General features: G+C 46.6%; 3 protein-coding genes across 3 annotated transcripts in view; 1 reads left to right on the top strand and 2 right to left on the bottom strand.

Annotated features, from left to right (window-relative positions):
• LOC134395683 (GTPase IMAP family member 5-like) overlaps positions 1 to 22,008 on the top strand; it is a 195,036-nt gene that overhangs the window by 52,772 nt on the left and 120,256 nt on the right. The window lies entirely within an intron of this gene.
• Positions 6,955 to 11,039, bottom strand: LOC134400357 (GTPase IMAP family member 4-like). The gene is made up of 2 exons (XM_063129075.1): positions 10,958 to 11,039; positions 6,955 to 8,129 (listed from the first exon to the last, which is right to left on the bottom strand). Exon 2 carries the CDS (start codon positions 8,125 to 8,127, stop codon positions 7,276 to 7,278), a length of 852 nt encoding a protein of 283 aa, XP_062985145.1. The 5' UTR covers positions 8,128 to 8,129; positions 10,958 to 11,039; the 3' UTR covers positions 6,955 to 7,275.
• LOC134413384 (GTPase IMAP family member 5-like) lies at positions 8,787 to 20,474 on the bottom strand. Its single transcript, XM_063147566.1, has 4 exons — positions 20,396 to 20,474; positions 15,979 to 16,043; positions 11,769 to 12,521; positions 8,787 to 8,839 (listed from the first exon to the last, which is right to left on the bottom strand). The coding sequence occupies exons 1-4, from the start codon at positions 20,410 to 20,412 to the stop codon at positions 8,787 to 8,789; spliced, it is 888 nt and encodes a 295-aa protein (XP_063003636.1). The 5' UTR covers positions 20,413 to 20,474.

The following is a 22,008-nucleotide window of genomic DNA, read 5'->3' as shown; positions in this document are numbered from 1 at the left end:
AGAAACGGACTGATAAAGCACAGGAATGTGCCCGTGCAAAAATAAGCTTGCGAGGAAAAAAAGACATGGAGGAGGCAGCGACCAGCGGAGGAGTAGAGAGAGCTCTGGCTGTAAAGCGTTGCTACAGATGTGGATCAACACAGCATCTGAAAAGAAATTGTATGGCTCAGCTGCAAGAAGGGGCTGAGAAACCCAGGAACCAGCGATTAACAAGAGGCAAACGTCAGCAGTTTGTTTCAGTGGTGAGAGCAGTTGATGAGCTGCAAAAAGAAACCTGGCTCCTAGACTCTGGATCCAGCCAGCATATCTCCAACAGAAAAGAAGATTTTGTGACTTTGAATCCAACTTCTAAAGACCATGTTAGTTTGGCAGATGGAAAGAAATCTGCAGTTCATGGTGCAGGGCAAGTGTTTGTGCCAAGCATGAACAAAACATTTGATGGGGTATTACTGGTGCCAGGCTTAGAGTACAATCTTTTAAGTGTTTCCTCTCTTACACAGGATGGATATTCTGTGTTATTTAAAGGAATGTATTGCAAAGTAGAAAAAAATGGAATTCTCTGTGCGAAAGGTGTGTTAAAAGACAGGCTGTATGTCATGTTACCTAAAGAAAATATCCCTGATAATGTAAATACTTCAATGTATAACAAACCAGTGCATGATAATTGTATACATTTACTTCATAGAAGGTTAGGTCATGCAAATTTCAGAGCTTTGGCCAAAATGCCTGAAATGTGTGAAGGGTTAAACATAAAACAGTGTGGCAAGTATTTGGATTGTGCTGCATGCAAAGTATCAAAATCAAAGGCTTACCCTGTTAGTAAACAGAGTAATAGGTCAACGAAAAAACCATTTGAATTGGTGCATGCAGATTTAATTGGTCCACTGCCACAAAGCCTAGGAGGGGCAAAATATGTACTGGTAATAGTAGATGATTTTACAAGGTATGGGTTCTGCCATTTGCTCAAATCCAAAAATGAAACGTTTGAGACATTTAAAATCTGGGTTGCTTGGGTGGAGAGGAGGTTTTCCTACAAAGTGGCTCAGTTACAAACAGATAGAGGGGGAGAGTTTCTTGCAGGTGTTTTTCAAGGTTGGCTGAAGCGGCAAGGCATTTGGCATCGCAAAACAAACCCATACTCCCCCAGTGAGAATGGTGTGGCGGAACGGAGGAATGGTGTGTTACAAACCATGAAGGACTCACTGTTACAGGATTCAGGATTGTCAAAGCATTTCTGGGGGGAGGCTATCTTAACAGCGAATTATATACTGAATAGATTATGGAGTTCTGTCATGAACAACACTCTTTATTATCTGCTGTTTGGAAAGAAACCAGTGTTGTCTCATTTAAGAGTATTTGGTTGTTACGCATGGGTGCATATACCAAAGGGACAAAGAAGAAAGGGTCAGCCTAAGGCAAGGAAACTGAGATTCATTGGATACCAACCTGGTTCTAAGGCATATAGATTTGCACTTAACAATGGGAAAGTTGTAATTTCCAGGTCAGCAGAGTTTGCAGAACAGGATGGTTGGGAGAGATTACATGCAAACACAGAGATAATCATGCCACTAAGTGATAGTGAGGAGACAGAACACAGTTTGCAGCCGTCACAAGAATCAGCAAAGAGTCTAGAAAAGAAAGCAGACATTCTAAGTCCTAAAGTAGAGAGAGAGGAGGGGGAAACTGAAATCTTTGTACCCAGACGTTCTGAAAGGGCAACAAAAGGCATACCTCCAGAGCGATTCACTATGGGGGAAGTGAGAGTGTGTCATGTAAGTTATGAACCTCAATGTTTAGAGGATGTGTTGGAATTGCCAAAAGCTGAATCTAAAAAATGGTTTGAGGCAATGGATGAGGAAATGCATTCAATGGCAAAATACAAGGTCTTTACACCAACACAGTTGCCTAAAGATCAGAAAGCAGTTGGCTGCAGATGGGTATACAAAAAGAAAGTTCTAGTGTCTGGTAAAGTAAAATACAAGGCACGTTTAGTAGCACAGGGATTTACACAAAGAAAGCACTTGAACTTTGATGAGACCTATGCACCTACTGTTAGGTCAGAGAGCATAAGATTAGCTTTGAAATTGGCAGCATTAAAGAAATTTGAAGTCAATCATTTTGACATCACAACTGCTTACCTAAATGCAGAACTAAAGGAAAATATTTTCATGATGGAGGCTCCTGGGTATGAAAGTGGAAAAACAGCAATGGTGTATAAATTGAACAAAGCCATCTATGGTCTAAAACAGTCAGCCAGAAATTGGAATCAATGTTTAGATGAAGTTTTACAATCCCAAGGTTTTAAAAGAAGCTTGGCAGATCCATGTGTGTATACCAAGGGAACAGGAGAAAAACAAATGATTTTGTTAGCTTTTGTGGATGATCTCTGATGGCGAGTAAAAAGGAACAAATTCAAGACTTTGAAAAGGAAATTGGTAAAGAATTTCAATTGAAAGATTTGGGAAATATTAAAAACTATCTTGGAGTTGAAATTGAAAGGGCACAAGATGGCAGTTTTCTGCTAAACCAAAAACAGAAAATTGAGCAATTATTAAAAGAATATAACATGGACAATTGCAAAAGTGTCCAAACTCCAATGGTAGTAGATTTTCAAAAGAATATAGGTGATACGTATTTTCAAGACCCAGACCTTTATCAATCTACCATTGGTAGTCTGTTGTACCTGGCACAATGGTCAAGACTAGACATATCCAATGCAGTGAGCATTTTGAGTAGATTGGTGGCAAAACCCACAACAAATGCATGGCAAGCTGTAAAAAGAATAATGAGGTATTTAAAAGGCACTCAGGACAAATGCTTAAAATTAAGTTCATCAGGAACACCAAATCTGGAGTGTTACGTGGATAGTGATTATGCTGGAGACAGAAGTGATAGAAAATCTACCACTGGCATTGTGGTAACATTTGCTGATTCCGGCTGGAAAGCAAGGAAACAAAATGCAATTTCTGTTTTTACTGCTGAGGCAGAATTTGCAGCACTATCTGAACTGTGTAACGAAATAGTGTGGTTCAAACAACTGTTGATAGATGTAAATGTGCCAATTGATAAACCAATAAAAGTAAACGAAGACAGCCAAACGTGTATCCAGATGGCTAAAACTGAAAGAATGCATGCCAGGAGTAAACATGTGGATATAAAATATTGTAATGTTAGACAATCTGTAAATAATGGACTGATAGATCTGGAATACTGTGAATCAGAAAATAATGTAGCAGATCTGATGACTAAACCATTATGTGCAAAAAGGCATCAAGAGTTAATTGAGAAACTGAATATGGTAAATCACAATATGTAAACTGTTTTGTGTATGTTCATTCAGGTCAGTAAAATGGAGGGGTGTCAGTGTATTCACTCTAAGTAAGAAGGATTTTACAGACCGGTATGGTAAGGGTTCTCCGCTGTGGCACCCCGGTTGTGGAACGAGCTCCCCAGAGAGGTCCGCCTGGCGCCTACACTGTACTGCTTTCGTCGCCAGCTGAAGACCTTTTTATTCACTCAGTATTTTAACACTTAATTTTAACTTAAATTTAAATTTTACTGTTTTAACTCTGTATTTTAATCTTATATCAACTTTGCTGTGTGGTTTTATCCTGGTTGCGCTTTTTATACTGTATTTCGTAATTGTGTTTTAACCTGTTGGGTGTTTTACTGTGGTTTTAATTTTTCTGAACCGCCCAGAGAGCTTCAGCTATTGGGCGGTATAAAAATGTAATAAATAAATAAATAAATAAATAAATAAATAAATAAATAAACCAAGCTCCTGAAATGAAGAGAGCTAATTGCATCAGCCAGGGTGTGGTGATTAGCAGCACCTGGGATGTTGCTGGTCAGGTTGAAAACCCTGTGTATATATTCTGTAGGTAATGTTCATGTTGTGGTTGGGTAGTTGGTGTAGTCGGTGGTGGATGGTTGTTAGAAAATATATTTATGATTAATTGGACCAGCAGACTCTGTGTCTTTCTTTGGACTGGAAGAAGGGAAGCGCGTACTCTGTCAAATATACCATCCAGGTTGAAGCCCAGGATAAAAACCAACAAACTCTTTTTATAAATTAAAACAAGTTTATTATAGCTAACCAGAGGGAGCATTGAAGAGTAGATAACTAAACAGAGCACGAAGAAGAATGCATTCAGGAGACGCACTGCTAGGATTCTTCGACACTGAATGCATTTCTTCTGATTGGTGCTGCCTGGATGAACTCCTTGGCTATAATGTTAAGATCCATCTCCAGACTGATCTCTTTACGTCCACCACATAGAACGGCCATGCAGGAGAATAGAAAACGTGTGATACGTGCATTCATTAAGACAATAAAAATAAATATTCTCTTTGTGTATGCAAACCTACTTTGCTCCCTCTCCTCAAATGGCTAGTCCCTTCCCATTTCTCCCACATGGCTAAATATAAAATGGAGGTGAAATTAAAATGGACTTGGGGGAGGGAGCAGAATTCCTCTTTCTTTCTTTTTTGCAAGAATATTGGAATGACTCCCACCCCAGCTGCCCAGCCAACCCATGGATCTCTCTCGCCTCTTTACTTAGTGCGGCGGTGTTTTGGGGGGCAACAGAAAAAAAACTCAGCACCTGTTTTATTTATTAAAACATTTGTATCCTGCCCGATATCACAAGGATCTCAGGGCGGTGTACAGATAAAATCATGCAAACAAAATAAAACAATAAACATATACAGCTAAAAACAAATGAAACCACTAATAAGCTAAAACCAGGACAGAATTTTTAAACAGTAAAACCAATTAAAGCAATTAAAACTATGTACTGGCTTGGTGAATGTAGCCATCAAAGGCTTTGTTAAAAAGCCGTGTCTTAACTTGGCGCTGATATGAAGCCAGTGCTGACACCAGTCAGGCCTCCAAAGGGAGGGAAGGAGCCAGTTAGGTGCTGGCACTGTGATAATATCGGCCACAGAAAGGGCAACATTTTGGCCTTTTATTTATTTACACTCTGTTCAGCATCAAGGCCTACAGCAACCCAGTTCCAAGCAAACCCTGCTTCCTCCTCAGCTGCCCAGGAGATCTCTTTGCAAGACAAAAGCTGCTCTGCTTTTGTGTCAGGTTCAGCCTTCCCCAGATTCATTTCCTCCCCTTCCCCCTCAGGCCTTGTAGGACAAAAGGTTGCCTATTTAGGAATAATAATAATAATAATAATAATAATAATAATAATAATAATAATAATAATAATAATAATTTTATATACCTGCCCATAGCTGAAGCTCTCTGGGCGGTTTACAAAAGTTTACTCTGTGTGTGTGTGTGTGTGCATGTGTGTGTGAATGAATCCTCAATCTCTTTTAGTCTGAGACACTGAGTTATGAGGGGTACCTGGAGGTAATTTAGACTGACCCCGAAACACATAACAGTACAGACAAATAATAATATAATAATAGTAATAATAATTTATTTATTAGTTACCCGCCTCTCCCTCTGGATCGAGGCAGGGTACAACAAAATTAAAAACAACATGAAATTTATTTATTTATTACATTTCTATGCCGCCCAATAGCCAGAAGCTCTCTGGGTGGTTCACAAATGTTGTTGTTTATTCGTTCAGTCGCTTCCGACTCTTCGTGACCATACTTGATTGATAACTAGCAAATAGAGGGAGAAAACGTGGAGGCAGTGACAGACTTTGTATTTCTGGGCGCAAAGATTATTGCAGACGCTGACTGCAGCCAGGAAATCAGAAGACGTTTACTTCTTGGGAGGAGAGCAATGACAAATCTTGACAAAATAGTTAAGAGCAGAGACACCACACTGACAACAAAGGTCCGCATAGTTAAAGCAATGGTATTCCCCGTAGTAGCCTATGGCTGCGAGAGCTGGACCATAAGGAAAGCTGAGCGAAGGAAGATAGATGCTTTTGAACTGTGGTGTTGGAGGAAAATTCTGAGAGTGCCTTGGACTGCAAGAAGATCAAACCAGTCCATACTCCAGGAAATAAAGCCAGACTGCTCACTTGAGGGAATGGTATTAAAGGCAAAACTGAAGTAGTACTTTGGCCACATAATGAGAAGACAGGAGACCCTGGAGAAGAGTCTGATGCTAGGGAAAGTGGAAGGCAAAAGGAAGAGGGGCTGACCAAGGGCAAGATGGATGGGTGATATTCTGGAGGTGACAGACTCGACCTTGGGGGATCTAGGGGTGGCGACGGCCGACAGAAAGCTCTGGCGTGGGCTGGTCCATACTAATTCAAACATTAAAACCAGTGCATCATTAAAAGCAGCACACCATTAAAAAACTGATGTAGAAATCTGCCAGCCAGGCTGTGAGCTGTTGGCTGGTTGGGCCTTGCCTGCCTGGGAAATGCCAGAGTGGCCTTGAGTCCTCCGCCCCAGTTTACGCCCCTGACTGATGGGCCGCGGCCCTCAAGGATTTCAGCCAGGGGCCTTTCCCATGCCAGGGACTGAACGGGCCCTTCTACCTGCAAAGGTTTAAACACAAGGTGCCCACTTGGCGGTGAACATATGGGAATGGTTGAAAAGGGTGATTTGCTTGATGTTGCTGCACGCAAAGTTTGACGTGCCATTGTGTGAGTTAAGAAGGTCATTGGTGAGGAAGAAATGCCCCAAGGCAGCCTTTCACAATCTGGTGCCCTCTGGGTGGTTTTGACTTCAACTCCCATCAGCCCCAGTCAGCAGGGCCAATGGTTAGGAATAGGAATGCTGGGAGTTGCAGCTGAAAACTTCTGGAGGGCACCAGGTTAGGGAAGGCTGCCCTAAGGCACGGGTAGGCAACTCCATGCCCTCCAAATGTTTTAGACTACAACTCCCACAATCCCTGACCACAAGCTATGCTGGTTGGGGCTTATGGGAGTTGTAGTCAACACACATGGAGGGCACCATGTTGCCTACCCCTGCCCTAAGAAATGCTGGCTGTAGGATTTCTTCTGTTTTGGTATCTGTACTGATGTGCTTTTGGCTGACTGAAATGTGTCCGTAATTCACTTGTGGCACAATCCACCAGGAAGGAACGGCTCTTGCACAAGCTCTTGCGCAGCTCCTTATAACTTCCATGGGATTTGCACAGGAGAACACCCCAGGGGATTATTCCCTTGGTTTGCAGTCTGCTTTCGGATAGGATTGTCGTGTCGTCTGGATCGGAGCAATGCACTGGATATGCGCAAGGAACTGTGGCGTTTGGCCCTGGGAGGAGACTGGGGGCCCCAGCAGCAGACTCAATGACGAGGGCAAGGATGGCTGCTGGGCTGGGCCTGTGGAAAGCCCTTGCTGGGTCTGGGCCTACAGGCAGGTCATGCTCTCTTCTGGGGCCTCTTGTTGATCGTCCTCAAGCATTGGTGGCTTTTCTTTGTCGTTGTCGTCCTCGTCGTCGTCGTCCTCCTCCTCCCCCTTTCCTAGAGGTGCATTGTGCCCTTTCCTCTCCTCCCTCTCTTCTTCCGCCTCCTTTTCTTTCCCCCCAGATGGAATCTCGGAACCGGTTGAATCCCATGTTACCGCACAATAGGGCTTCTCTTTATTCTCCTTCACCATCTGCTCGATTCTGGAGAGCAGCTCTTCCACTTGGGCTTCCTGCTTCTCTCCCGTTTCATTGTTGTTGAAGCCGCAGTACCGCTTGCTTTTGAAATCCCCAAAACACCTCTTGTCTGAGTGAGAGAGATAATCTTCCAGGCTTTCCCTGCGCAAGTCTTCCCTCCGGGTGAACAGGGAAAACAGGTACTTCTCAGACTCCTTTCCAAAGACCTTCTTGGCCCGCTTCACAACCTTCTCGTCTGCCTCTGTGAAACGGCCCAGTTGGGACACCAGCACCAGCGCATGGGGGCCTGGGCTGGAGAGACGGAGGCAGCGGCGGACCTCCGCAGACGTCGGACTTTCATCGGAGTCAAAAAGAGCCGGCGTGTCAATGACAACAACCCGCTTTCCCTCCCATTCTCTGATTCCCAACTGGCAAACCTTTGTGACGGGTGTGAACTCCAGTCTGGAGTCAAACCACTCTCTCCCAAGGACGGTGTTCCCTGTGGCGCTTTTCCCTCCCCCTGTCTTGCCCACAAGGATGATGCGCAGCTCCGGTTCCTCAGGCGCCTGGCCGTTGCTTCCTGGCGCTGACGAAATAGCACCGTCTGTGTTTCTTCCCATTGCTGCAAAGAAAAGAACAGAGCTGGGAAATCCAATAACTTCACTTGTGGATTAATAGCATTTGGGCTGGCGGCTTCCTGGTCAGAATACAGCCAGCCCAAATAGTTCCAAAAAGTCCTGCAAGAGTTACAGCCAAGCTAGACGTGGTATTTGCCCTGTCATTAGTCCTAGCATCCAGTCTTAAATAAAGAACAAAGCAAGTGCTGGGAGCCTGATCTGGATCAAAACCCTAACATGGGGAGTGGGCAGGAGGGGCACTTTTACCCTTTACCTCTGCTGCACTCCCAATCTGGAATAACCCGCCCACCCCCACACGCCCACCCATTGTTGTTTTCTCTTTTTCATTGTGAATATTAACAAAACAGAAGAAAAAAATTGTGACAACGAAAAACAAAGGAACATTACATATATAGGAATATCATCATTTTTTCCATTAGGTATACTGTTCATTTAAAGACAGAAAGAAAAAGGAAGAGAGTTATGCACAGGTTTCATGAAAAGAAGACCAAATATCCATGTAGGGTGACCAACTGCCAGGATTTCCCCGGACTTGTCATATGTGTTGGTGGCAGCGGAAGCTGCCAGATGCAAGGGGGGTGGCGGCGGATGGTGGCAGACGGTGGCGGAGGCAGCATGTAAGTGGGAAAGGGGAGACTTACCTACTGCCTCCCCTGCTGCCCTTGCGTCTGGTGGCTTCTGCTGCTGCGGATGCCTATAACCGGAAGGAGGCTGCGTGACCTACTTCTGGTCACATGCAGCAAGGGCAGCGGAAGGAGGTTGTGGGCTCTCCCACACTAGAGGCCTTCAAGAGGCAGCTGGACAAGCATCTGTCAGGGATGCTTTAGGGTGGGTTCCTGCATTGAGCAGGGGGTTGGACTCGATGGCCTTGTAGGCCCCTTCCAACTCTGTGATTCTATGATTCTATCATCATCATCATCATCATCATCATCATCATCATCATCATCACATAATAGCATGATCCAGCCACTATTAAACACTTTTAGCTAACTAAACTTATGCATGTTTACTTAGATGTAATTTCCAGAGAGCTCACTGGGACTTACTTAATTATAAAGGATCTCCTTAGATTAATTACATCTCGACTAATGAGTCAAAAGCATATTACATGTCAGACATCTTCAGACTAAGCACAGGAAGAGGGATTTGAGGGTAAGTGGTATTATTGCACTGGGTCATGGGTGAAAAAGTTTGAAGCACACTGGTGTATTGTATAGAATTATGGATGGTGGGGTAGTGTGTAAACTATCATAATATCATTAAAATGAAATATTTTTGTTGAGTACTTGTTATTTTAATATGTGGCTTTAAACACGCTAGGATCCATTCCAGAGTTTGACTCTTTGCCGTGTGAAGAAATCCTTCCTTGATCTGTCCTGAACCTCCTACCAACCAGCTTCATGGGATGTCCCCGTTGGGTTCTAGTATTATGGGAGAGGGAGAAAAATGTTCTATCATTTTTCTCTGTGTACGCCATGCATACTTTTATAAGCCTCCATTATGGAATCCTATACATGTCTACTAAGATGTAAGATGTAAAGTTCCATCTCATCCAGCACTCTGTTCACATAGTGGCCGACCAGCTCTCGACCAGGGAACTCACAAACAGGACATGTTGCAATGGCACCCTCCCACCCATATTCCCCAGCAACTGGTATATATAGGCAGATGGTGGAGGGAAAGGGGGCGTGGCCAACTGGGGAACCCCAGAGGGCTGGATTTAGCCCATGGGCCTGTGGTTTGATACCCTTGGTAAAAAGCCATTATGATAATAGCAGTTTTATTTTCCATTCCTTTCCTGATGATCGCTAAAAATGGAATCTGCGGCCACAGCTAGACCTCAGGTTTATCCCTGGATCGTCCAGGGGTCAAACCTGTTCATCTAGGTGACACACAGGGGATCCAGTGCTCAGGCAGGGGCGAACCCTGGATGATCCCAGAATAAACCTGAGGTCTAGCTGTGGCCTGCCTTTTTCACAGCAGCTGCACATTGGGTCGACCATTTTCACTGTGCGCAGTCCACCACAACACCAAGACCCCTTTCCTGGTCAGTCATCACCTGCTCAGATCTCAGAAGTGTATATGTGAAGTTGGGATTTTATTTTTTTTGCCCCAATGTGCATCACGTTATACAATCTGACATTGAACCATATTTGCCTTTACATTGCCCATTCTCCCACTTTGGGGAAATCGTAGAATCATAGAGCTGGAAAGGGCCATTTAGGTCATCTGGTCCAACCATCTGCTTAGTGCAGGAATCCAGTTTAAAGCATCCCTGACAGACACCTGTCCAGTCTAAGCTTGAACACCTCCAGTGACAGAGAGCCTGCCTCTTCTCTAGGCAGTTGGTTCTATTGTCTGACTGCTAGGAAATTTCTCCGGTGGTTCAACCGAAATCAGCCTTCCTGTAACTTAAGCCCATTATTTCGTGCCTAAGTCTTGGAGGAGAGAGAACAGGCTGCAGCCCTCTTCTGCGTTTTAGCCCTTTTTGTTTTAACTCCCCTAAATAACTTGGTATCGTCAGCAAACCTGGCCACTTCCCTGCTCATCCCTAAGTACAGGTCATTTATGATCAAGTTAAAAAGCCCCAATTACAATGTGGGTCCTTGGGGAACCTCACTTCAAACATTTCACCATTGTGAGAACAACCCATTTATTTCTGTTCTCTAGTTCCAGTCCTTTAACCAGTTACTGATCATTAGGCGACTGCTCGGCTTTTGGTGAGAGACTTTCTCAAAAGCTTTTTCAAAGTTCAAGTACAGAGTTTCTGCTTACTGACCCTTTCATAGAAGGTTAATGAGACGGGACTTACCTTTGCAGAAGCCATGCTGATTTTTATTCAGCAAGACTTGTTCTTGTTCTAGCTCCAATTCTAGTGGCAAATATTGTTTGTTGTTTATTTGTTCAGTCGCTTCCAACTCTTCGTGACTTCATGGACCAGCCCACGCCAGAGCTTTCTGTCGGCCGTTGTACTGATCCATTTAGTTTTCACAGCAAGAATACTGGGGTGGGTTGCCATTACCTTCCCCAGGGATCGTATTTAGTCTGACCTCTCTACCATGACCTTCCCGTCTTGGGTGTCCCTTCACGGTTTAGCTCATGGCATCCTTGAGTGCTCAAGCTCCAGCACCACGACAAGGTAACGATCTCCTTTGCTGGAGAGTGGCAAATATAGATGCTCTTAATTTAACTCCCCACTGGCCACAATAGGCAGCCACAGAGCAAACTGTTCAAATGCAAGAAGCCCACATACAGAGAGCACTTCGTGCCAGCACTGAGTCAATGACAATGCTGCCAGTCCATTTCCAAGCGTAATACAAATGGCTGCTGATTAACTATTATCATAGAAAAGCTCCTATGATGGAAATTTTCTCTTAAAGGAAATAGTGGAAGGTGTTGCATGAAATCCTCCCCCTATTATTTTTCTTATTGTTGGGGGATTGCTGTTGTAGAAACAAAACCAATGAAAACTTTTTCAAAATAATGAACTAAGCATTTCTCATTGCTTGCAATTCCTCCCATAGCTGCTAGATGTCATTGTGACACCAGCTATCACTCACTCACTATCTGTGGACACAGTTCCAACAAACCAACACGGAATGAGTCTGTTTGCAGACTCTTACCTTCAGGGCGGGCGCCGCCTCCTCCTCCTCCTCCTCCTCCTCCTCCTCCTGCCTTTGAGCTCTCCTTTTCTGGAACTTCCATGGCCCCTTGTGTCTCTTCCACTTTTGGTGTATCTGCATGGGAGCCCTCTTGCTTTTCTTCCACATCTGTATCCTGTCTTCCAAGGATGCAGAGAGGCCTGTCCTGATTCTTCTGCACCATCTCCTCAACTTTCGAGAGCAGCTCCTCTTCTCGCAACTCTTTACCACTAAATGCACAGTATTGAAGCTTCAACCCCTGGATCGTCTCCCAGAGGCCTTTGTTTTCCGGATGCAACAGATACTCCTCCAAGGTTCTGCCGCCTAAACCTTCTGTTCCAGTGAAGACGATGATGGTGCCCTCGCTGGCTTCCTGGCCAAAGACCTTCGTGCTCCATCCCATTGCTCTCTGGATGGCCTCGCCAAAGTGGTCCAACTGGGTCACCAGCACCAGAGCATGCGGGCCTGGTCTGCAGAGGCGCAGGCAGCGCGTGACCTCGGGGGAAAGCGGGGCCTCGTCCGCACGGAGCTCAAAAGTCGTGGGCACGTCAATGAGGACAATCCGCCTCCCCTCCTTTTCCATGATTCCCAGCTGACAAGGTTTTGCTGCGGGGCCAAGTCCGAAAGCCTCCTGGGCGAGAATGATGTTTCCTGCTGCACTTTCCCCAGCTCCCGGACTCCTAAGGAGGACAATCCGAATCTCAGGGTGCTCAGGGGTCCCAGCAGGTGCTGGCTCTGTGGAGAGACAGTCAGATGTCAGGGGGGCAGCCAAGCTGGTCTAGGTTGTACAGAGGCAAGTTTGCACTGGAAAGCAACAAGGTCACCCCTTTTAGGAGGAAGCAGGGAGGGGCCCCCATTTTAGGCACGGCCTGGATCTTCTTATGTTCTCAGATGATAATATATGAATGCACTTGTATTTTATTTATTTATTTATTTATTTAAAACATTGATATCCCGCCCTATGTCATTAAGATCTCAAAGCCCTATATCATTAAGATCTCAGATAAAAGCATACAGTATAAAACAATAAATATGCACAGTTAAAAACAAATTAAACCATGAACCAAGTTAAAACAATATCTAATTTAAAAGCAGTAAAAGCAGTTAAAACAGTTGAAACAATGCGCCAGTGAGTTTAACCATCAAAGGCTTTGTTAAAAAGCTATGTTTTTACTTGGCGTCAAAGTGAAATCAGTATTGGTGCCAATCGGTCGTCCAAGGGGAGGGCATTCCACAGTTGGGGTGCCACAGCAGAGAAATATGAAGCAAGTACAGGTATCCAGCAATAGGTGGGGCAGGCGGCGAGTTCCTTGTTTGGGGAGACACTTGACCCCCTCCCCCCCGCCCTGCTCTGGTGCCCCCTCTAGTGCTGCCATAATATTAGTGAACGGTGTTCTTCAACAATTCAGTCAGAAGCCCATTTCATAGAATCATAGAATCATAGAATAGCAAAGTTGGAAGGGGCCTACAAGGCCATTGAGTCCAACCCCCTGCTCAATGCAGGAATCCACCCTAAAGCATCCCTCACAGATGGTTGTCCAGCTGCCTCTTGAAGGCCTCTAGTGTGGGAGAGCCCACAACCTCCCTAGGTAAACTGGTTCCATTGTCATACTGCTCTAACAGTCAGGAAGTTTTTCCTGATGTCCAGCCGGAATCTGGCTTCCTTTAACTTGGGCCCGTTATTCTGTGTCCTGCACTCTGGGAGGATCGAGAAGAGATCCTGGCCCTCCTCTGGGTGACAACCTGTCAAGTCCTTCAAGAGTGCTATCCTGTCTCCCCTCCATCTTCTCTTCTCCAGGCTAAACATGCCCAGTTCTTTCAGTCTCTCTTCATAGAGCTTTGTTTCCAGACCCCTGATCATCCTGGTTGCCCTCCTCTGAACACGCTCCAGCTTGTCTGCATCCTTCTTGAATTGTGGATCCCAGAACTGGACGCAATACTCTAGAGGAGGCTTAACCAGGGCTGAATAGACAGGAACCAGGACCTCACGTGATTTAGAAGCTATACTTCTATTAATGCAGCCCAAAATATCCCCAAATAGTACAGGTATTCCAGCAACGGGTGGGGCGGGCGGTGAGTTCCTTGTTTGGGGAGACACTTGACCCCCCCCTGCCCTGCTCTGGTGCTGCCATAATATTAGTGAACGGTGTTCTTCAACAATTCAGTCAGAAGCCCATTTCAACACATGGACCTGCCCAGTTCTTTGCATCCTCTTACAATTTTGTGAGGCTGCTGGGATTGTGTCCAATCTGGGGAAAGAATGCACATTTTGGAATGAATTCTTTCGAAATTATAATTTGGGCCAATCATGCTGTAGAGCTAGCGTCTTTACAAGGGAGGCTATTAAAACATGGCCCTTGCCTATTCGACTTCGATAATGCGCCCGGCAGCACAAGCTGCATTGATGCTCCTTCCCAGCATCTACATGGGAAGGAGCACAGTTGAGGGTTTCCAGGCACTGCCGCCACTGCACCCGCCCACCTGAGCACCCACAAGGCTGGTCCGGGGGCGCCTGGGAGCATCCGTGCTGGTTAGTGGAGGGTTTAATGGGAAAATGAGGCTGACGTGGGTTTTTTTTGGGTGGGGTTAGCTGTAAATGTGAAGGATTGCATTTACAGCTAGGTACCTGGGGGCGGGGAAACGGGGGTAGGAATGGGGTGCTCCCTCCCTGGTGGGATTTCCAACCCCCCCCTTTTAAATTTTATTTATTTTTTTCCTTAACAAGGCTCTGCAGAGGTGCGGAGCCTTGCTCCAGTCTAAAAAAGTCGGGGTAAATCCCTGACTACTTTAGTGCGGAGATTCGGGCCTTTGCCCCTGGATCGCTTCGGAGTGGCGGCTGCGTCATGCAGGTCACGTGCCGCCACTCCGAAGCAATCCAGGGGCAAAGCGGCCGTGTGAACGAGCCCCAGGTGTGGTTTTGTTGTGTTTGCTTTTAGACAAGGGTCCTTGCAAAATGAATGAGAGAATAAAAAGAAGAAGGGAGGCGCATAGAGCAAACAGTTGTAAATGTTATCCACTGACAGACACAAAGGTGCAAAGCGAATGGAAAAAACACTAAGCGCTTCATCACACCACCGTTATACTGTGCGATCACTGCGAACTGCATGCAAAGGACTCTGATGTTTTCCAGCTCAGAATCTACTTTTACTGTGAAACACTCCCAGGCATCCTGCTCTAATTGTCTTTCTTAGCCAAAAGAAGCGCCGTATTTTAGTACCCCTTTAAGAGCGGATCTTTTGTTGTTCTCTGAGTGGCCACTGGGGGCGCAGGAGGATGACGAGAGCAGAGCCGCCCAGCCGCCTCTCTCTGCTGCCCCCAAGCGAGCACCGCGGAGCCCTCCACACTGGAAAGTAAGCGTTCTAACACCCAGGAAGGCACTTACTTTCAAGTAAAGATGCTAACAGCTCGATCCTATCCCTTGCCAGTCACAGAAATAGTAAACTCTTTTTAAGTTGCGTTTGCTAGTGTGTGTGTGTGTGTGTGTGTGTGGTGCTTATTCCCAAGTAAAAGTGCACACAGAACAAGTGGAGGGTTCCCGAGGAAGTGTCTCTCCCTTGTCACCCCCCACCCTCCCTGTAAAGAAATTGTCTAGCAGGCACGAAGTTTCCTTTCTCTTCCTCCACAGGTGGTTTGATGGGGCTAACAACAACAGCTGCAGCTTTCATACGCTATGGGATAATTCGAGGGAAATGGGTGGGTGTGGTGAAGGCTTAAATCACTGGGTGTGGAAACTGTAGTGCAGCCTTCAAGAGGCAGCTGGACAACCATCTGTCAGGGATGCTTTAGGGTGGATTCCTGCATGGAGCAGGGGGTTGGACTCCATGGCCTTAGAGGGACCTTCCAACTCTGCTTTTTTATGATTCTATGATTCCATGAACTTGGTGCCCTACAGATGAATTGGGCCATGCTGTCTGGGAATGATGGGAATTGCTGTCCAAAACATTTGGAGGCACCAGATTGGGGAAGGCTAATTTAGGACAACAAGAATCCAAATTAGATTAAACGCCACAGCATAGCATCCATACCCTTTGTGTTGTGAGTTGTGGATTCTGTGTTCTCCAACCCCTGACCTTCTGGGCTCCATCCTAACTAGGCTGGTGTCACAAATCCACCCTCCACCGACACAGGTTATACAACCCCGCCCCCACAGCATCCCCCAAAGGCTTTTCAAAACTGCTGATGAAGATCTTACCAACAATTCCGCAAAAAAAACATTGGAAATGCTTCTTCAATCGGCTCAACATGATTTGATCTTTCCTACATTTAAAAGAAAGCAAGAAGAAGTTAGACTATTTGCAATGGAAGATATTGTTGGACCCTGTGACGCCCCCACTTCACACACAAGGCTTTGACACGCACCCCTCCATCAGGCTAAGCACCACCACTTAAATACCTGAGGACAGGGCCGGCGCTGCCATAGAGGCAACTCAGGTGGCGGCCTAGAGCGCCAAGCAAATGAGGGCACCAAACGGTGCACCTGGAAGCTGCTCTCCTAGAGTGGCTTCCGGGCACGCTGTTCCAAAGCCGCCACCCCGGCTGCCCCCCAACCCCAGTGTCCTGGCTTTGAAGCCAGCGCCTGGCAGGAAGCTGCTCCTGGCTTCAAAGCCAGGAGCGGGCGCAGGGCGGAGGCTTCAGTACAGCATGCCAGGAAGCCACTTCCGGGTGTGCCTCTTCGAAGCCTCCTCCCCGCCCCGCCCCCGAACCCCAGCGGAGAGGGCGCGGGGCAGAGGCTTCAGTACAGTGCGCCAGGAAGCCACTTCTGGGCGCGCCGCTTCGAAGCCTCCGCCCCACCCCCCAACTCCAGCATCTTGGCTTCAAAGCCAGGAGCGGGCGCGGGGTAGAGGCTTCAGTACGGCGTGCCAGAAAGCGACTTCCGGGTGCGCCGCTTCGAAGCCTCCGCCCCGCCCCCCAACCCCAGAGTCCTGGCGTTAAAGCTGGGACTGGGAGCGGGCATGCGTGCACAGGGGGGGGGGCAGGGCGGAGGCTTCAAAACGCGCCTGCCTAGGGCACAATATAGTCTGGTGCCGGCCCTGCCTGAGGAAGAGATAAAAAGAAAAGTATAACCTTTCCCTTATAGCAGAGGGAAAAGGTAAGGAGATTTGGAAAAGGCTTTTCTGTGAATATTGCAGGCTGAAGGTTTAATGTAATGTGTTTATTTATGAACCAATAGAGCAGGAGACACGGCCAAACTGACACGTGGTTTTAGGGTAGCAAAATAAAGAAATAGAAAACTGAACTGAATTAGAGTCACCATGGTGTGGTGGTGAGAGCAAACTACCCCAACTTAGTGCCAACCAGATGCATTGGACTACAACTCCCAGCATCCTCCAACCAACCATGCTGGATGGGGAGGCTGGGGTTTGTAGTCCAATACATTTAGAGGGCACCAGGTTGAGGAAGGCTGGGTTAGAGTGCTTGATTGTATTCCATGAATCCACTTACGGCTCACAAACCAAAGATCATCATTCTGCGTTATGCAAAAAGAGAGACTACCAGATATTGTACAGCGCGATATCTTTTAACGTCTCCATTATTATTATTATTATTATTATTATTATTATTATTATTATTATTTATTTATTTATATAGCACCATCAATGTACATGGTGCTGGACAGATAACACAGTAAATAGCAAGACCCTGCCGCATAGGCTTACAATCTAATAAGTTGTAGTAAACAATAAAGAGGGAAGGAGAATGCAAACAGGCACAGGGAAGTGTAAACAGGCACCGGGTAGGGAGAAGCTAACAGTATAGAGTCAGAACAAACTCAATATTTGAAGGCTATAGGGAAAAGAAAAGTTTTTAGCTGAGTTTTAAAAGCAGTGATTGAGTTAGTAGTTCTCAAGTGTTCTGGAAGAGCGTTCCAGGCGTAAGGGGCAGCAGAAGAAAAAGGACGAAGCCGAGTAAGGGAAGTGGAGGTCCTTGGGCAGGCGAGAAGCATGGCATCAGAGGAGCGGAGAGCCCGAGCGGGGCAATAGTGTGAGATGAGAGAGGAGAGATAGGCAGGAGCTAGACCGTGAAGAGCTTTGAAGGTCAGCAGGAGAAGTTTATATTGGATTCTGGACTTTGATCCACTCAGCCACACAATTTAGAAGTGTGTCCACACACATTCGCATGGGCCCCTCAAGCTGGTTCCCACACTCGTGGCCTGCAGGTGTGCAAGAGCCCTTCCTGATGAAACTCCAAAGACATGATGTTCGCAGCGCCCCGTCTTCTCAGGAGTATCAGCTCACCCTGGCCTAATCTACACCGAGCAGGATCTAGCACTATGAAAGCGGTATACGGTATGTGTCCATGGGTCCCAACAGTGTCCATGGGTCCATGGGTCCCAACAGTGTCCATGGGTCCATGGGTCCCAACAGTGTCCATGGGTCCATGGGTCCCAACAGTGTCCATGGGTCCATGGGTCCCAACAGTGTCCATGGGTCCCAACAGACCCATGGGTCCATGGGTCCCAACAGTGGTCAGTGCACTTCGATCCCGCTCTAAAGCAGTCGTGCGTCTCCTGCCTCTTACATACCGCTTTCACAGTGCAGTGTCCTGCTCGATGTAGATTAGGCCACCGTTTCCTTTGCTTTGAGGAATTTAGTTATGGGTCTACTTACAGCAGACCTATTGAAATAAATGGAACTAACTTAAGTGACGACTGGCTTACATCCCATTCATTTCAATGCTTTTATTCTCAGTAGGACTTATGTTGGATTTTGCCTAATGTTTGTGCTGTAGGAGCTTGCAGCTGGCTTCCACAAATGCATCCTCTCCTCTCCTCTCTCTCTCCGCTCTTCATTCCCCGTTCCCTCGTCCCATTTTTGATCTGCTCTGAGATTTATTTCAATATTCTTTCTTATCTAGATTTGTTTTAATATTACCCTTGCCTCCAGCATTTACTTATTCCCGCCCACTTGTAGTTGGTCCAGGCCGAGGGCCCGTCTCGCCCAGCTCTCTGTTCACTCAGTGGCCAAGCAGCTCTCGACTAGGAACCCACAAGCAGGACATGGTGCAACAGCACCCTCCCACCCATGTTCCCTAGCAACTGGTGTACATAGGCCTACTGCCTCTGATCCTGAAGTAGCACATAGGCCATGGCTAGACCAGGCCTATATCCTGGGATCATCCCTGTGCATCCAAATGACACACAGGGGATCCCGGGAGCAGGCAGGGACGACCCCTCCATTTGCCTGGGATAAACCTTAGGTCTCACTAAGGCCATAGTCTCATCACCCAGGAAATTGTTCAACTGCCTTTTAAGCCGTCCAAATGGGTGGCTGTCACTACATCTTGGGGAGCTGAATCCAATAGCGAGGGATGCTAAAAGAAATAAAAAGGCTTTCTTCAGATCATAGAATCATAGAATTGTAAAATAGCAGAGTTGGAAGGGGCCTACAAGGCCATCGAGTCCAACCCCCTGCTCAATGCAGGAATCCACCCTAAATATAATTTAACTGTATGCCATGTGAAGAAGTCCTTCCTTTTATCTGTCCTGAATCTCACACCGATCAGTTTTATGGGAGGACCCCACTGGGTTCTAGAGAGGAAAAGAGAGAGGAAAATGTCTCCCCATTCACTTTCTCCACACTGGACTGGACACAGAAGACACTCTGGCTGAAATGGCTGAATTACGATTTACCAAGGTTCAGTTCTATCACCTCTGGCCTACATAAAGATAATGGTTTTCTATCCCAGTTCAGATGGTGATTATTAATTTAGCAATATTAGGATGTTGTGAATAGTCACTGTATTTACTTTTGTTTTCAAGGAGGGATGGGAAACCTGTGGCCCTCCAGATGTTGGACTACAACTCCAATCACCCCAGACTACTAGGCACACTGTCTGGGGCTGATGGGAGTTGGAGTCCAACAACATCTGGAGGGTCGCAGGTATCCTTGCCCCTGCTTTAAAGTAACTGCGCAGAATACTTGGTACGTCTGATGACGTGGACTCCAGTCTATGAAATTTTGTCATAGTAAATGTTTTCAGCTTTAAGGTGCCACAAGACTCATTGCTGTCTTGGCTGAAACTCAACAGTCTTAATAGGGGAGCCAGCAAGATCAAATGACTTTCTCCAGATTAATCTACATGAGATAACTACTGCCATGCTCTTGTTTAGGCCTCCATGTGCTCGTGTGGCATGAAAGGGGGGTTTGGGGACAGCTCTTTTTGCTTGCAAAGTTTTAGTGGTGAAAACCGATGGCTTTACTTCTCTCCTTCCCCCGCCCCATGAAGTACAGTAGTAAAAGTTAAATGTTAAGCATTAGAAATGTCTAACATTAGAAATGTCAACACCCTACTTACTAGCTACACAGGAATAAGACTGGGGCAGGAGAGCTACCCCGGGCGCTCTCTTTCAAAAAAAGACAAAGTAACCTGTCTTGATATTATGCGAAATTACACTGCCATGAGCCCCAGCAGGTCAAATTCCACATCGATTCCTTCAATTTCAGTTTTGAAAACTGGTGCAAATTGGATCTTGCATATGTAGAGTGGGAGTAGGGCTTCCTTCTGTACCTGCCTTTGGTGTTAGATCCCCAAATTGTGCAAATGCTTTACCCTAAAGTTGCAGCAGAGATTAAGAAAAGGAAGCAACCAACCTATCAACAACTTCGTACCTTCGGTGCGTAGACATCCAAAGTACACCCCTGCCTCTTCACTGCCGGCTCTCTCTTGCTGACTTCCAAGAACGTGAACGGCACAGGAAAGAAGTGCGCTGGTGTTGACGTTGCAAAGGTCCTTTTGGGAGAGTCGCATATCTGTGCTGCTCCTCCCCTGGGTACATATGGCAGAGCAGCTCCAGAGAGGTTGGGGAGACCCAGGGAGGCTGAGCAGCACCACGGTGGAGGGGAATTCAAGGTTCTCGGGCATTCTGAAAGCTGAAAAAGTTTCAGCCCAGGCAAGAAGCATTTGCTGGTTCTTGTTAACATAAGAAAATCTCTACTGTGCGATTACAATTGGAATACTGTGAAAAGGTCTGGTCACCACACCTAGAAGAGGCTATTGTAGTGCAGAAAAGGGTGGCTAACACGATCGAGGGGCTGCAGCAATTCCTCTATGAGGAAAGGTCGCAACATTTGGGATGGTTTAGCTTAGGAAAAAGGAGCGTGAGGGGAGACTTGATAGGGGTGTACAAACTTATGCAAGGTGTGGAGAATGTGGATAGGGAGACATTTCCCCGCCCTCTCATAATGGTAGAAGCCAAAGGGGTCATCCCAGGAAGCTGTTGGGTGGGAGATTCAGGACATTCCTCACACAAGCGCATAGTCTGCACTATGGAACTCACTTCCACAAGATGTGGTGATGGACACCAATCGGCTTCATGGGATGACCCCACTGGGTTCTAGTATTTTGAGAGAGGCAGAAAAGTGTCTCTTTTCCTTTAATTTTTTTTAATCTTTGGTTGATTTTTAATTAATATTTCTTTGCCCCATCATAACGTATAGGGTGGCTCTCTTAATTTATAATGCGATACACACTCAGTAGTGTTTTCTCACCACCTCCCTCACCTACATTAAAATGGCTTCTTCTTCTAGTAAAGACGTTGCCTTAGTAGAATAGTCAGTGTCTTCTCAGAAGTAAGTTCCATTGTGTCACGGAAATGAATGTAGCAGAGATGAATGAAGTAAAGTCCAGGCAGGCAGGTCCAGATACAAAAGCTTTATTCAGAAACCACAGGTGTAGGAGAAAGTAAGCTTCCAGCTTTTTTGACACCCCCCTTTGTCCCCCTCCCATCGGCAGAGTACATTCCAATATAGTCACAAACTAAACTAGTTAAAATAAACAATTTGCTTTCAGGCCCGATGCTGCCATAGAGGCAACTCAGGCGGCCGCCTAGCGCGCCAAGCAAACGAGGGCGCCGAACAGCATACCGGGAAGCTGCTCTCCTAGAGCGGCTTCCGGGTGTGCTGTTCCAAAGCCGCCGCCCCAGCCTCCGCCCAACCCCAGCGTCCTGGCTCCTTTGAAGCCAGGACGCTGGGGTTGGAGGCGGAGGCTTCAGTACTTCCAGGCACGCCGCTTCATTTTTTTTCTTTTTTTAACCAGCTGACCGGCCCGCGGGGGGGAGTGGCAGCAGCAGGGGCAGCCGGGAGGGGGGTGGCCTAAATGGCCCCTCAGCAGCGGCGGCGGCGGCGGCAGCTCCTCACGTCCCAGAGACAGCGGCGGCAGCTGTGAGGGGGTCAGTGGGCTGGCCCACGCTGTCGTCGTTCTCACCCTGCGTCGTCGTCGTCGC

This window comes from Elgaria multicarinata, chromosome 1 (genome assembly GCF_023053635.1).
Source record: "Elgaria multicarinata webbii isolate HBS135686 ecotype San Diego chromosome 1, rElgMul1.1.pri, whole genome shotgun sequence".
In the NCBI taxonomy this organism is placed as follows: Eukaryota; Metazoa; Chordata; class Lepidosauria; order Squamata; family Anguidae; genus Elgaria; species Elgaria multicarinata.
This window is presented reverse-complemented; position numbering and strand designations above follow the sequence as displayed.

Bases quoted from the DNA above. Each gene is read 5' to 3' on its own strand.
- LOC134413384 (XM_063147566.1), bottom strand. The intron at 12,522-15,978 runs GTAAGATCTTCA...GTCTCTCCACAG, and splicing joins TTTTTTTTGCGGAATTGTTG to AGCCAGCACCTGCTGGGACC. The intron at 8,840-11,768 runs GTAAGAGTCTGC...TTCCGGTTATAG, and splicing joins AGGCGGCGCCCGCCCTGAAG to GCATCCGCAGCAGCAGAAGC.
- LOC134400357 (XM_063129075.1), bottom strand. From the start codon at position 8,127: ATGGGAAGAAACACAGACGGTGCTATTTCGTCAGCGCCAGGAAGCAAC.